We start from the raw sequence: 17,275 nt of genomic DNA, 5'->3' as shown, positions 1-17,275 counted from the left end.
ACCCATAGGTGGATCATTATTATGAACTAACCAGTACCCCAGAGCTCTTGTCTCTAGCTGCATTTGTATCAAAAGATGGCCTAGTAGGCCATCACTGGAAAGAGAGGCCCATTGGACTTGCCAACTTNATATGCCCCAGTACAGGGGAATGCCAGGGCCAAGGTGTGGGGTTGGTGGGTGGGGGACTGGTGGGGGGGAGTGTATTTGGGACTTTTTGGATAGCATTGGAAATGTAATTGAGGAAATTACCTAAAAAAAAAAAAGAACATTGCTTTGCTCTTGAGAGGATCCATGCTATTTGAATTAAAAAGTATAAAAACTTGTTAGTGTTGGTAAATTCTTGGTCACTTTGGCATAAATCATCTTGAGAAATTATTTTCTTTTTACAGGTATTATACCTTATATTTAAAACCATTTCTAATACACAGTCCTTTTCTTAATGACATTTTCTTAATAAAATGCCTTACTTAGGCAGAATATTACATTTTAGATATATTTTAATACTACCTGGGTTTTGTTGAGAATGTTCCCTGTAGAATATACTTATAATATAGTGTGTTTCCTTTCCCCCATAGTTCCATTTTCTGTGGATTCATTTAGTCAAAGTCAATTGAAGTGCCATCATACTAAATGAAAATCTATATAATTTTTTTAAGCCAGAATTTTAAATCATGTACCATTTTCAGTAGCATCCCCAGGTCTTAAAACATCTAGATCTGTCATGTGTGGGCAGTGAATTATCCCTTTTTCCAATGTGTCCATACTATATATTTTGTCTGCCATTGGTGATCTGGTTCTTGTCTCAATTAAGATGACAGCTGCCAAGGTGGTCATATGCAAGCAACCCTCTTATAAGAGCCTAATTGTTGGTTACCGTACTTTTGATGTTTACCTCCCTTCATCTCATCACATCTTACTACAGTGGTAGTAGGCATACATTGTACCTTCTCATATTGTCTCAGTGCATTGAGAAAGACAACAATTGAATGCTGTTAAAGTCTGTTTGTCATTGACCATATTCTTAATTTATCTTATGCTTAAGCATTATTATTATTATTATAGTTATGTATGAGTATGATGAGTAACTATTCTCCAAGCCAAGTAGTTTCTATCTTCATGAGTTCAACTGTGACCCTTGTACAAGATCACCCTAGCTGGCTGGTGATGATGGTTTATACCCCTGCAAAGAGACTTAGAGTGTAGGACACAAGATTTTTCCCTGCGTATTCCGATGCCTCCTGCCATTGTAATGCTTTGTGTGACCTGGGGAAAAGACTAGAGTATATAGAGGAGAGCAAGGCAGGAGCAGGTGCTCCATTTCTGTTGCTTCATCCTGGGCAGCTGACATGTTAACTGAGACAGCGACCAGATCACCAGTGGAGTGTAAATACATTGAAAAGGGAAATGATGTGTGGCCCCCACACAAGAGATCCAGACGTACCACTTTCATGGAACAGCCATTTGGGGGCAGGGATGCTGCTCACACTCCTTTAAGTAATCCTGTGTACTAAGTAATCATCCGTGCTATGTAACAAAGCCCAATAACGCCATTGGTTCCCCAGAGTAAATTTTGGCAAGACCTTGGGAGGAATGTTTAAATGTTGCTTTACATCTCCTCCAAGGATGAGATTTTAGCAACAATGTGCATATGCACAGAAAAGCATGGTGTGTTTATGCTCAGCATTATCCATGCTTTCAGGCACTCACTGTAACAGGGAATGTCAGGACAGCTTTCAGATACCATGACCCAGTGAAAATACTGAAGTGCATCTAATGAGATGATCAGGTGTTTTTATTTTTCTTTTAGTTTGTATATGTAGTGGATTACATTCATGGGTTTCCTAATATCAAACCATTCCTGCATCCCTGTGATGAAGCCTACTCAATCGTAGTGAAGGATTGTTTTTATGTGTTCTTGGATTCAATTTGCAAGAATTTTAATGAGCATTTTTGTATAGATATTCATAAGGGAAATTGTGCTGAAGTTCTCTTTCTTTGTTGAATTCTTGTCTGGTTTTGGTATCAGCATAACTGTGGCTTCACAGGACAAATTGGGTAGTGTTCCTTCAGTTTCTATTTTGTGGAACAGTTTGAAGAGTATTGGTATTAGGTCTTTTTTGAAGGTCTGATAGAATTCTACACTAAACCCATCTAGTCCTGAGATTTTGTTTGTTTGTTTGTTTGGGAGACTTCTATTGAATGCTTCTATTTCTTTTGGGGGTTATGGAACTGTTTACATGGTTTATCTGATCCTGATTTCACTTTGGTACATGGTAACTGCTAGAAATGTTCACTTTTCATCGAGATTTTTCCAGTTTTGTTAAATATATGCCTTTGTCATAAAATCTGGCGATTTTTTGAATTTCCTCATTTTCTGTTGTCATGTCTCCCTATTTATTTCTGATTTTGCAAATTTTGATGCTGTCTCTGTGCCCTCTGATTAGTCTGCCTAAGGGGTCATCTATTTTGTTGATTTTTCTCAAAGAACTAGTTCCTGGCTTCATTGATTCATTGTATAGTTCTTTTTGTTTCTACTTGGTTGACTTCAGCCCTGAGTTTGATTATTTTATGCCATCTACTCTCTTGGGTGGTATATTTGGATCTTTTTGTTCTAAAGCTTTCAGATGTGCTGTAAAGCTGCTAGTGTACATTCTCTCCAGTTTCTTTCCTGAGGTACTCAGAGCTGTGAGTTTTCTTCTTAGGACTGCTGTCATTGTGTCACATGAGATTGGGTATTTTGCATCTTCATTTTCATTAAATTCTAAAAAGTCTTTAATTTCTTTCTTTATTTCTTCCTTGACCAAGTTCTCATTGAGTAGAGCATTGTTCAGCTTCCATGAGTTCTGTTGTTTTTCTTGCTATTGAAGACCAGCTTTAATCCATAGTGATCTGATAGGGTGCATGGGATTATTTCAATCTTCTTTTATCTGTTGAGGTCTGATTTATGAACGCTTATATAGTTGTCTTTGGAGAAGGTGCCATGAGGTGCTAAGAAGAAGGTATATTATTTTTCTTTAGGATGAAATGTTCTATAGATATCTTTTAAATCCACTTGGTCCAAAACTTGTTAGTTTCACTGTGTCTCTGTTTAGTTTATGTTTCCATGATCTTTCCATTGATGAGAGTGGGGTGTTGAAGTCCCCCACTGTTATTGTATGAAGTGCAATGTATGCTTTGAGCTTTAGTACCTCCTTTTATGAATGTGGGTGCCCTTGCATTTGGAGCATAGATGTTCAGAATTGAGAGTTCTTCTTGGTACATTTTTCCTTTGACAAGTATTAAGTGTATTCCCTTATCTTTTTTGATAATTTTTGGTTGAAAGTTGATTTTATTTGATATTAGAATGTTTCTTGGGACCATTTGCTTAGAAAATAGTTTTCCAGCCTTTTACTCTGATGTAGTGTTTGTCTTTGTCACTGAGGTGTGTTTCCTGTATGCAGCAAAATGTTGGGTCCGGTTCATGTATCCAATCTGTTAGTCTATGATCTTTTTATTGGGGAATTGAGTCCATTGTTGTTAAGAGATATTAAGGACCAGTGATTGTTGCTTCCTGCTATTTTTGTTGTTAGGTGTGGAATTATGTTTGTGTGGCTATCTTCTCTTAGGTTTGTTAAAAGAAGATTATTTGCTTCTTTCCCTCCTGTGTTTTAGTCTTTCTTCTATTATCTTTTATACGGCTGGGTTTGTGGAAAGATATTTTTTAAATTGGGTTTGTCATGTAATATCTTGGTTTCGCCATTTGTGGTAATTGAAGAGTTTTGCTGGGTATAGTAGTCTGGGCTCAAATTTGTGTCCTCTTAGTGTCTGTCTCAATCTGTCCAGGATTTTCTAACATTTATAATGTCTGGTAAGAACTCTGGTGTAATTCTGATAAGTGTGTCTTCATATGCTACTTGACCATTTTTCCTTACTGCTTTTACTATTCTTTGCTTGTTTTGTCCATTTGATATTTTTATTATTATGTGATGGGAGGAATTTCTTTTCTGGTTCCATCTATTTGGGGTCCTGTAGGATTCTTGTATGATTATGGCCTTCCCTTTCTTTAGGTTAGGGAAGTTTTCTTCTTTAATTTTGTTGAAGATATTTACTGGTTCTTTAAGTTGGGAATCAATCTTTACTCTCTTCTATACCTATTATCCTTAGATTTGGTCTTCTCATTGTGTCCTGGATTGCCTGGATATTTTGGGTTAAGACCTTTTTTCATCTGGTGTTTTTCTTTGACTGGTGTGTCAATGATTTCTACGGTGTCTTCTACACCTGAGATTCTCTCTTCTATCTTCAGTATTCTGTTGGTGATGCTTCCATTTATGACTCCTGATCTCTTTCCTAGGTTTTCTAACTCCAGGGTTGCCTCCCTTTGTGATTTCTTTATTGTTTCTCCTTCCATTTTTAGATGCTGGGTGATTTTGTTCAATTCCTTCACCTGTTTGGTAGTATTTTCCCGTAATTCTTTAGGGGATTTATGTGTTTCCTCTTTAAGGGCTTCTACTTACCTTTGCTCTCTTGTATTTCTTTAAGAAAGTTATTTATGTCCTTCTTAAAGTCTTCTATCATCATCATGATATGTGACTTTAAATCCAAATCTTGCTTTTCCAGTGTTTTAATGTATCCAGGGCTTGCTGTGGTGAGAGAATTGGGTTTTATTATGACAATTAACCTTTGTTTCTGTTGCTTATGTTTTCGCACTTGCCTGTTGCCATCTGGTTATCTCTGGTGTTATCTGGTTTTCCTGTCTCTGATTGGAGATTGTCTCTCCTGTGAGCTTGTGAGCCTATGATCTTAGGTGTTTTAGCACTTTTGGGAGACTAGCTGTCTCTGTTCATTATTGGGTTGCGGAGAGCTGTGACATGCTGCTATCTCTGTGGTGCAGATAGAAGCCAGATGTGTCAGTATCTTTTTATATTATTTACTTATTTGACGTATTTTCTGTTCTCTAACATGTTCACTAAAATACTTTATATTTTTCATGTTATTACTTACTCTTTTTCAATTTTCAGAAGGCCCTTTTTCTCAATAGCAAATACTTTGTAGGTATAAAGTGTTTCTTAGTGTGTAGAAGGTTTTTTTTTCTCGTTATATTATTTCCTAATTATTATTTCTCAATAGAATTTGTAATTTTTTTCATTTAAGAAATCACCCACCTCAAAGTCTGATCATTTTTTCTGACTCCAATTCTCTTCTTTGGTTGAGCTTCCACATGTTCAGATTTATGTATTTACTTTTTCTCCCTAGTTCTTCTAAGCTGTTTCTTGTGTAGCTACCCATGGTATGTTCCTAAGTGTCAGTTAGATTCCTGGAAGATAGTTGTGTGCCATACAGAAGGCTACCACAGCCCTGGTGCTGCTTGTTGTCTAGTGTTTGAGTTTGCTAACATTTTTTTTATTTTAATTACTTTTAAATCTGAAGAAGGCAAGTTCAATCATCCTGCTTCAATAAGTCCCTTTGGTTATCTTAGTTCTTCATTGTTTTGGATGAGTTTGTGATAATATTTTCAATTTTCATGTAGAGTATCATGGACTACATGGGTATAAATTATTAATTTCCTAAGCTTGAGGATCTTTGTTTCTCTCTGTGTCACTTTCTATGTCTTTGTCTCTTATTGAGAGGGAGAGAGGGAGACAGAGAGAAAGAGATTGAGATTTTGAGTAATGTAGACCTTTAAGATAGTTTTTACTTGTATCAATTATACATAACTATGTATGAATGATAAAATATGATATATCATATAATATCCATTTATGTGTACATACTATGAAATGTAAGCTATTTTGTGAAGAATTTTTCAAAACATTTCCTTGGCTTTTGATCTAGTGATACTGCTTTGAAACCTATTACAGTGAACAGATCCCAGCCTGCAGAAAGGGTGATTTTGATATTAGTGGAGGCATGTTTATCCCTCAAGTACAGGGTTTTCTGATAAAGTTAATTTATAGAGAATGTGGCTTAGCACAAATGCCAAAATATTGTTCCAGATGTCCAAACTACATGCCAGAAGAAAAATGTGATTTACAAATGAACTGAACTCAATTTTTTCAGGCATATGTTAAATATAAGCAAGCATTTCTAGAATATTTTTCTGATTGTCAAGTTGAAGATAAGGAGACCATCTTTCTGTTTTTTCTTCCTCATGAGTAATCAAATATAATTTATGCTACTAGTGTTCATGATTTATTTCTGCTGGACCTTGTTCTTAGTATCTAGTAGATCCCTTCTTCATATGATAATGATAAGCCTTTCACACTGGATTTCATGCTTGTTAAACAAGTCAGAGGAGAGGTATTACCTTCCCTTTCCCCAGTCTGCACAACATTAACAGAGCTGCAGACATATAATAAGCCCTAAGCAATAGTTGTATGGTAACTTATAGTTAAGTTTACATAACTTTTTTCTCCTTTGTATTTATGGGTTGAGAGATGCTTGATAAATGAGACTGTTGTCAACTCAGAATTGTTGTCAAAGAGAATTGTTATGCCTTTTCACTTTTCCCTCTAGTATTTGTGACATAAGAAGAGTCCTTGTCAGTACTGTGGCTCCACATCTTCAAAATATTATTTTTGGTTAGGATAAAATCAACATATACTGAACTTTGTGGCATGAGCCCAGATGTTTTTGTTATAAGTCAGGGTGAACTACATTTAATGAAATACAATATTAAATGAATCACAATCCAGTTTGAGAGAGTAACATATTCATAGAGAGAACTTAGTAGAATTTTAGTTATGTAAGTATGTACTTCTTAAATGGCAAAAAATCAAATACAAGTATATGCAGTGTGAAATTGGAGCCACCTACTGGCTCATAAAATAGTAATACTTTCTAGCTTTAAGAGGCCCTGCTTTTTTATGAAACCCTGAAAAATCAATGATAATGCAGTTTTCACCAAGCAGAAGAACTTTAAAACAATTTAAGGTCATTGTAGTTTTAACCTTGTGGGTTCTTCAGTGTGTTTCTATTAAAATGTATGTATTGCTACAAGAAAACTAATCTTGCAGACTGCTAATTAGAAGCTTAAGTCCTTCTAATGCTAAGCACCATGGCCTTTTCTTCTAAGTTTTTGGGTTTTGGATGTCATGAGGATTTTAAATTTTTAATAAAGAAAATGTCAAATCAGTGAAAACTGTTCAATGCCCTGGTGCTTCTGACTTTGTGAAGTTAGTTTTTGTTTAGCATGGTAAGTATCTCTCTAATGTATACACATAAGGATTGGTGGATAATTTATTTATTCTTTGCTATCTCTTACTTTTCTTTTTACTGTATTCACTTTGTTACTAGAGGACCTGAGAAACAATTCACTGTGTAGAGGGGGATATACATACATACATGTGTGATATATACATACATCATATATATATATATATATATATATATATATATATATATATATAGAGAGAGAGAGAGAGAGAGAGAGAGAGAGATATTATACTACTTCCAAATACCTTCATAATGCCCCCAAATATCCCCCTCCCTCTTTTATATCCTCTTATTTCCCTCCATTTGAGCTTGCATTGGACTTTATGATATGTTGGAAGCTAGACTGCAGGATGCAGGCTGTCAGCTTAGATGCCACTCAAATCATCCACGTCTTGTGTCCTCAGTTGCCTAGCTCTGTCTCAAATTCATGTTTTTTTTTAAATAATTGTTCCCACATTTATATATATATGAATTCAAGGCTGACCACTTGGTATTAGATAACTAGTTTTGGGTGGTTTCCTTGGAGAAGATTATTTCTTCTACTCTCAGTATTCCCCATAGTTCTTTATCTGAGATTCAGGCCCCTTGAACTTTCCATTTTCCATATTAACTTGTCCATTGGTGTCATCACTGTTAGAGCCTTGTTGAGGCAACCTTATTAATGAGATTTGATGGGTGTAGCTTTGAGGACATTTGTAGGAGACAGGAGACACATGTCACAAAGAAACTTGGTGCTCCTCTCACTCTTAGAATATTTTCTCCTCCTCTTCTGCAGAATCTACATAGGAGTTCTGATTTTGTGTGTGTACGTGGTGTATGTGTATATGGTGGTGTGTGGTGTGTGGTGTGTATGTGTGTGTGTGTATGTGCGTGCCCACACAATTATGTATGTATCAGTAGGTACTAGGCACTATGAAATGTATTGTTCTCTGCATTTTGTTCAGTTGTGGTCTCTAATGGTTTCCATCTGCTGCAAAGGGAAGTTTCTTTGATGTGAGGTGAGAGCTACACTCATCTGTGTGTATATTGATAAATATTTCGAGTGTAATTAGGAATTATGCTGGCTTATTGAAGTGGTTTATCTCCAAGATGTATGACTTCACTAGCCCTGGGTAATTAACTGTTTCCAACTTGCAGAGAAGGCATCTTTTAATTTAAGAATCATTCTCATTGAGCTGATTCAAGAAATATTATAAGGCGTTTTTGGTTCCAGAAAGTTAAAATATGTCCTTTCCTGAGAATAACCACAATGTTTCTATCTATGTGCCCCCCCCCCCCGTTATATTACTATGTAGCTGAGAAGAGTCATTAGGGCACTTGTAGCCTCTTAATCTCTAAAAATTTGCAGTGATTCTCAATTCTGTTCTGCCTATCTAGCATTGTCTCTGTGTCTGTCTGCTGATTGTGTAGAATACCTGGGGGGATGACTCCTCTGTGAATCATCTATTGCTGTTTGCATTTGCCTGTTTAGGTTATTTTCTTTTATGAGGTTGTTTTGTTGTCACAATTATACAAAGAAAGACAAAAATCTCAGTTTGTAAATGATGTATGTTTAGCAAGAAGACACTGTCCCAGCCTATTGCCAATATACATTGCTATAAAAGTCTATAAATTTATGTATATTTAACATATTTATTATATAATATATTCCTTGCTTCATGGAATATTTATTAGGTATTTATTATTCATGGAAATATTTATTAGACACTTACTATATAGCAGACATGTGTCAAAATTGGAAATAGTACAGAAAGAAACACAATTCCTACCCTCAGGGAGTTCTCCATATCATGATAGTTGGTGACAGCCTTATCTGTCATTCTTTTAGTATCCCTAAGTGACTTGCATATGTCTTTCCTCTTAAGACTGTTAACTTTAGATCAGTTGCTTCTTCGTACCCTTGCTTGGTGATTATAGCAAATTTCAATATTCTTTTAGGATGAGGAAATTATGTCTTTGATCTTGTAAAGATGACATATATTCCTTTTAGAGCACCATATATTTCTGAATAGTGAGAAATTAATTTTTTCATTGGTCACTCCATTGTGAGGAAGTCATAATTGAATGAAGTTCAGGTTGAGCTTGACATATTTAAAGAGACCTTGAGGTAAAAGAAGAAGCCTTAAATCTACTGAGGATGGTTTTTAGAATAATTTAGGAGTCCGTATGGGTGTTTTGTATCCTTGAAAACTCTTTGAATGGCAACTCTTATACACTAGATTATGTTTAACTTTCCCTTACTCAGCTTCTTGTCAGAGTCAGAGAATTGTTTCATTTCTGAATTAAGAAGTATGGACTCCCGCCCTGTTCTGATTTTATACACTTTTGCCTCTGTATGACACTGGGAAAGATGTCTTTTTAAAAACACAGGTCCTTTTGCCATCTAAGTACATAAGAGATGGTAAGCTGCCCTCTCCTGGATTTGTCCTTTAGAAAGGGCTTAGTTGTCTTTGCAGATGGTGAGATGTTATAAAGAAAGCAAGGAAGTTATAACTTCACCCCATTATGTCGCAAAGATAATTCATATGTGCATGGTGGAAGCTCTTTCTGCTACTGCTCACATGAGTAAGACTATAATAGAATCTTACAAGGCAGATTGTACCTAAAGTATAAAATATAATCACTAGTTCAATATTAATGCTAGTTTTTCCATTCATGTAACTGAAACGATGTAGTCTGATTAAATAAATTAGAGTTTTTAAAAGAAATACTTTCATTGTAGTTCAGGTAATTTTACTGTGAGTATAATTAATTATACAAGTATAAAATTCTTCCGTTAATCTTGAGTGTTATCACATCAGTATCTCTGAAGGACAGATTACATGTTAAAATATGTACTTCTTTTAGGGAAAATGATTGACATAATTATCTCCTAATGGTAACTTAATTATTGATGTGTCCCTTTATGTGAAAGAAAGAAAGAAGATATGAAGATAATGATGCTGATTCTAATGTGGAATTAATACTGGCCTCGTAGGATTTATCTAATAATAGGCTGTCTTTACTTTTAGAGCTTGTCCTTTTGATCATGCACTGAAATCTTAATTCTCAGTGTTCTCTGTCTTCAACACATAGGGCTGTGATCTTATTTCAACTCCTGACCAAGACCACACTGACTTTACCAAGTGTCTTCAAGTGCTCCAAAGGAAGATAGAGGAAAAAGAACTGCAGGTAAGATCCATGCATACCAAAAGGGAGGCTCTGGTAGTTAAGATGCAAAGGAGCCTATGTAGTTATTTACTCCTGTGTTGTTATTTGAGACTTTCTCTTTTTTGTGTTTATCACATAAATCTGGACTGGGTTGCAGATATGTTACTGAGGGTGCATAGAGAAAAGAGCACAGATATTGATGCCTTGGATTTGCATGGTGTAAATGGGTGACCTGGGCCATGGATAAAGTAACCCAAACAGGTTTCTGTGCCTTCCTAAAGTAATCATTGAATCATCGTTTTCACACACTGTTGCCAGATCGAGCCACACATGTTTTGAAATATTTCTGTTTAACTGTTGTGTATTTTATATGAAAAACAAATATGGCCTTGATTTGGCCCATGAGCCATCACTGCAAAGTATGCGTAAAGAATTAAAATATCACCTTTATTATTTTTTTAGCTAGAGAAGGTATCTACTGATTTGCATTTATTTATTCTTTAATAATTTTTTTATTCATCACTCAAATGTTCAATTAAATTAATTAGTACACAGCCTGTATTTCGTATACTTTCAGTACCTGTTGAAGTGGTATACAATTTGTTTTAGGTTTTTGTTTCAATAGACACCTAGAAATATAACTAAAGCATTAAATGAAATATTTTATTGTAAATTCTAGCAAAAGCAGTAACAAACCAATATGCATTATTAATTGTATAATTTTATACCAAGAGAACATCATTGTACATTAGAATGCTTTGGGTAGCACAAGTATTGGTAAATGCATGCCAATGTGTTGTCATTAATTTACTATTGTAGGGTAGCCTACAATAGACACCTCAGACCAGTCCATTCTCTGTTTATATTACTTATATTCACATGCTATCTGGTTTTCTCTTCACAATGCTTCCTTAATGCCTTAGCTACTGCTAGTATCTTTTATACTTTGCAGCAGAGAAGGGGGTAAAATTGTGAAGAATTTCTCATCCCTTTCCACCATCATCCTACTTCACTCTCAGACTCTCTTTCTTACACCACTCAAGGAAAGCAAAAGAGGATGAATACCTCTACTTTTGTGAATGGGGAGTGGACTAGATCCACTGGATTATTTATTCATAACACACAATGAATAGCCACCTGCCAGGGTAGTATGGCTTTAGGAGAAGCAACTCTAAAAAGACCTTATTCTCCAGGAGTGTGGTCCCTCAGAGATTTACTCTAGCACATACATTTTTTTAAGTTGAGGAATAAGTCCTTTTTTAGCTTTGAAGAAAAACCTTGTTAACTGTCATAATTGGCAAATAGTTCAATGTGCAGACACAAGAAAGTAATTCCGTGAACATTTCTCATATCTGTTGCAGCTTTGCTGAACTATACCAAATATTTCATGCTTCTTCCAGCAGTAAATTGCTATAATTTAATACTTGTTTAGTAAAAAAGAAAACAACCCATTGAGAATTATCTATATATGGCAATTAACCATAAGTAGCTGATTTTGAGTTTATTAAGAAAATATTATAAATCATTGCAATTGTGCCTCCTTTTCAAGCATTTCTGTTAAAATTATTAAAAATAGAAACGTAATTATACAAGTCCCATTTTTGTATAACTGATAGTATCTATAAGACAGCCATTGTTTCTCAAAAGGAACAATGTTATCTAAATTCAACAAGATCTCCACATACAGGAAACTCATAGACTAGGGTAAAGAAAATGATCTGGAAAAAAAAGAGTTTCAAAATAAGCAAATAATGATAATAGGAATTATTATTAAATGTTATTATTAAGTCCAATCAGTGAGGAGTTTTGAATGAGGCACCTGCTAGAGGACCAGCAGAATGCATACATAGCAATGACCTTGTCTTTCAGTTCTGCCAGTCCTAGGTCTGATACTATTGGGAGAGATGGAGCCTTGGCTCAGGGGTTTGCAGGAAAAAGCCTGGATTCCTTGTGCTGTGTGCCAAGAGGCTTGTAGCAGAGGAGTGGTATGCATGAGCATTTGTGTGGAGGAAAATGCAGTCATCCCTGCCCTAGTGGTCACAGCCTCTGGAATGCTCCAAGCCTGTGTCTTCAAGCCTGTACTTAAAGTCTCTTTTTTGTAGGTATGAAAATTTACCATGTTCTCTCCCCATTCTGTTCCCAGGCAATTTCATATGTCTGTCCCTTTACTTGCAAACCTGTTCTGTTTTTCTTTTCTTGTGTCAACCATACTTGATTGATTAGTCAGGTTTTCCTCTGTGATCAAATAGACAAGGATCTGCTCCTCCTCGTCTTCATGTTGCCCATTATTCCTCCTTTAGGGCACCCTGAACTCTTTAAAGGATTTTGGTTTTCTTCCCATCTCTACTATCCAACCAAGAAGTTGATATCAGGTACAGATATTAGAGACTTAATGTATAAAGGGATACTCTGTTTATTTGGTGAGTTTGATGTTTTATGAATATAAGGAATGGGACAGTTAATGGGAGGTTTATCAGAGAGGCTGTGGCGAGTAAATAGGAACACGGTAGCAGAGGAAGAAAACAAGTTTTAAATCTCTGCACCATGAAGCAAGGACAGATAACTTGGGAAAGGTACAAAAACACCATACCCATTCTTCAGGGTCTCAGGTAAGACTGAGAATTAAATTAATATGAGCTGAATCAATAGAAGAAAAGCATACATACTTTGCATAGCATGTGAAGCATTGTAGAGATATGAAATCCCAATGTAGCATTTAGAACCAGTTACTTAAGTAATAAACTGTACAAAGAATGTTTTTTATTGAGAATGGCTTTTGTTCATACTGATTTTGGTTTCATTCTTATTATGGTTTCTCCTTCTCCTCCTCCATTTTCTCCCCATCTCCCCTTCAATCTGGATCCAGACCATTAGAAAACAAGCAAGCATATAAGGAGTAAAAGTAAAATAAAGTACAATAATGTAAAACAAAGCAAGCAAATAAACCAGAATATGACAAAACAACCTGAAAAACATGGAAAATTAAAAATTCACACTGTATAAACCAGAATATGACAAAACAACCTGAAAAACATGGAAAATTAAAAATTCACACTGTATAAACCAGAATATGACAAAACAACCAGGCCAGGAAAGGGGCCAAAGAAAAAGCATAAGAAACACAGATAGTACAAAAGGACACACACAGGAATCCCATAAAAACACAAACCTGGAAGCCATAATGTTTATACAAAGGACCTGTAGGGTTAAAATAATCCCCTGCTTGAGCACTGTGAGACAGAGATGCCATTAAGTTCATCTTGTGGCAGCCATCTACTATTGGCATGGAACTGCCCTTAAGCATAGTTTCTTTAATGAGATAGCCCTGGACTTCCTTTGCAATTGGAGATAGCTTCTGGTTAGCGATGAACATGTGTGTCCATTTCTCCTTTCAGCTCTTTCAACCCCAGTGGTGAGCAAACTCACATAGGCCCTGAGCATGCTGCCTCAGTCTCTGAGTTACGTGCTAGATCCTGTTGATTTAGGGAACCTTGTTTTCTTGGTGTCCTCCACCCACTTTGGCTCTAGCTCTTTTTCTGCCCTGCCTTACACAGGGCTCCCTGAACCCTGAGGGGAGAGATTTCCTGAAAGCATCCCATTTAGGGCTGCGTGGTCCAAGATCTCTCATTCTCTGCACAGTGTTTGGCTTTGGGTCTGTATTTGTTGTCATCTACTTCAGGAGGAAACTTCTCTAATGAATGCTGAGCAAGACATGGATGTGTTTTCCTAGCCATGGAATGGACAAGGAATATTAATCATTGAAAAATGACTAAATTATACACAGATATATTTTATTATTTCAACCAATGCCATTCCCACCTTTGAGGATACGCTGTTGCCTCTATCACACAGGAACTGCATGCTTACTTTTAAGAGGAATTGTAAAGATCAGAGACATCTTTTTGCACAACCTTTGTATGTGCTTACAATTTAAATATTCAGCATGCTAGAATGTGTGGCTATGTTGGGGTGGCTCTTGCAAGACTCCTCTGTTTCAGTGGACCTGGAGCAGTATGAGAAGCTTATAATGGAGGAGATGATTATTGTTTTAGTGGTTTAAGTAGTATACTTAGTGAGTGAGGCGATAGCTCAAATAGATACACAAGCATGAAGACTAAATGAAATCCTCAATACCATGTAAAAGCAAGGCTATGTTGATATGCATCTATAGCCCCAGCACTGAGGAGACAAACACAGGTGAATCTAGGCTAGACCATGTGACTGAGTATTGAGCTACAGGGTCAGAGAGAGGCCCTTGTTACAGAAAAACAGGTAGATAGTGATTGAGGAAAACACCTAACTTCTGTACACGTACCTACATACCTAAACACACACACACACACACACACACACACACACACACACACACACACACAGAGCATGGTTATATAAACTGAAGACTATGTTGCTCATGATGGAAACTTCTTGACATAGCTGGCATTCAGGTTGTGAAGCACAGTGGTAGTAGTCTGCCCTCAATTGCACATTCCTTGTCTGCACCTTCAGGTTCTTGTGACGAAGGGCAGTCTGAAAATACTAAACCAAGAAGTGCAGACATCAGTATTTCATGGGTTTTTAAATGTTGCACCTTTGTGAATAGCTGAATGTAACAGTATTCTGCCCATTCTCCTCTGGGGTTATGAATTACACCTCTGTCCAGGGTTTGCATATTGCACTTGCTAATCTCTCTTTAGTCATTTATTTGCTACTTTGTGTGCTGAATTGATGCTCCCAGGACCCCACTTCTGTTTATCCTCTCAGGCATCATATACCTGTCACAATGTCTCTGTCATTCATTTCCCTTCATCTCAGCACATAGGCATATTATTTCACATTGCTGTAGAAGAAGGGTTGGCTCTGTACAGTAGCCTATTCTGAGGCAGAAACCACATTCATGGAACCAACCCTCCAGCATATTGCTGTGGTTGTTCTATTTCATTGTCGGTTACTATTACATACCATGTATTCAATTTGAGAAAGTAGTTTCTATTGGATTTTTTTTAAACCTGGAATGCATTTTCTAATTTGATGAATTAGCAAGAAGTAAACATTAGAAAAGCAAACAATACATTATCCCCCACATCCATCCTTTTATCACAGTGTGAGATCATGACAGCTTTTAAATTTTTCTTCCTAAATTATCTATATGAAGTATAAGAAATAATCATTTATGCTTCTCTTTTCCTAATAAAACACATTTTTCTACTTGATTTCCTTATAATTTATAAAGATAAATTTGTCACAAAGTTATAACAGAAGGTACAAGATACTGCTGCAAAATAAAATTTTGATTATAAATGGGGTATCCAATATAGGCTGTACCATGAAACATTGAACTTTGCAGTATTTGGATTCAAGACTCTTCTTAGCCTGAAAGAGTTTATTATCTAGAATATGAGATTAATTGAAGAAAAAAATCCCATGAATTATCTTTATTTCAAACTCATCTGCCCTCAAGTCCCATTCTTGGACAGAAGGCTTCTCTAATGCATGCGACTCTAATGCTTTGCTTTCATGGGGCAGTATTCCTTATGTGTAATGGAATCTTGAATAATTCACTATCAGGATGACATCTGATAAGAATGCTCCTTAAACAACACTTACTTTCCAGTGCTCAAGTGATTAAACACTTTATATCTAAACCATAGTATTCGGTAGGAAGTATTAAATGTTGTGAGTCCAAGCACCATACAAGGTGGTGTGCACATTCTTTGAATGAAGCAGGAATAAGTCTACAATTTAAGACACGGAAAACAACAGAATATGTCTTCTTAAGGCATTTACTGGTATTGCAGGACAGTAGATTCAATTACTTCAGTTGCTGCTATACTTTTATATCTACACACACATATATTTCGTTTGTTTTGCTGAACTAGGACATCACTCTGTACCCCAGGATAACCTGTAACTGTCCAAACAAAACTAACCTAGGATAGTTTTGTGTTATTTAATTATGTCTGGTTTGGAAATTTCCACTGTGATGAGGCCTGAGACCTGTGTTAAGAATTATAAGTTGTCCATCGTTTAAACTCTTTCATGCATATAGGTACCCTTACACATCAGCAAGTACTATGTATTTTAGACTATTTACAGGCATTTGTTACCAATGTTGAATTTAGGTATACATTATTTTTATGATGAATTTATTTTGTGTATTATAATCATATATAATAAATGTCTTGTTTGAAAAAGTACCTCATTTGAAAATGAAATTTAAGACCTATCCGTTGGAATGTAGGAGGACCCATGGGTCTCTGAGAGCTTCACAGTTTTTCAAGTGTCTCCAAGTGTCTTTTTTTTAACTAGGTATTTTCTTCGTTTATATTTCAAATGCTATCTCAAAAGTCCCCCCATACCCTCCTCCCCCACTCCTCTACCCACCCACTCCCACTTCTTGGCCCTGGTGTTCCCCTGTACTGAGGCATATAAAGTTTGCAAGACCAAGGGGACTCTCTTCTCAATGATGGCCGACTAGACCATCTTCTGCTACATATGCAGCTAAAGACATGAGCTCCAGGGGTACTGGTTAGTTCATATTGTTGTTCCCAGACCCCTATAGCTCCTTGGGTGCTTTCTCTTGCTCCTCCATTGAGGGCCCTGTGTTCCATCCAATAGCTGACTGTGAGCATCCACTTCTGTTTTTGCCAGGCGCCGGCATAGCATCATAAGAGACAGCTATATCAGGTCCTTTTAGCAAAATCTTGCTGGTGTATGCAATGGTGTCAACATTTGGAGGCTGATTATGGGATGGATCCCCGGGTGTGTCAGTCTCTAGATGTTCCATCCAAATCTAAGTGGATCAAGGAACTTCACATAAAACCACAGACACTGAAACTTATAGAGGAGAAAGTGGGGAAAAGCCTCTAGATATGGGCACAGGGGAAAAATTCCTGAATAGAACAGCAATGGCTTGTGCTGTAAGAATGAGAATTGA

At 36.4% G+C, this 17,275-nt stretch overlaps 1 protein-coding gene across 3 annotated transcripts in view; it reads left to right on the top strand.

Moving 5' to 3' along the window:
* Tpk1 (thiamin pyrophosphokinase 1) overlaps window positions 1-17,275 on the top strand; it is a 320,069-nt gene that overhangs the window by 160,234 nt on the left and 142,560 nt on the right. For all 3 annotated transcript variants that reach the window (XM_029478480.1, XM_021164682.2, XM_021164683.1), the window contains one exon: window positions 10,267-10,362. In XM_029478480.1, the coding sequence (XP_029334340.1) occupies window positions 10,267-10,362 (96 nt within the window). The remainder of the gene's footprint in view (window positions 1-10,266; window positions 10,363-17,275) is intronic.

Source organism: Mus caroli, chromosome 6 (assembly GCF_900094665.2).
Source record: "Mus caroli chromosome 6, CAROLI_EIJ_v1.1, whole genome shotgun sequence".
Taxonomy (NCBI): domain Eukaryota; kingdom Metazoa; phylum Chordata; class Mammalia; order Rodentia; family Muridae; genus Mus; species Mus caroli.
Note: the sequence above shows the minus strand (reverse complement) of the source record. Positions and strands in the feature narration are given on the sequence as shown.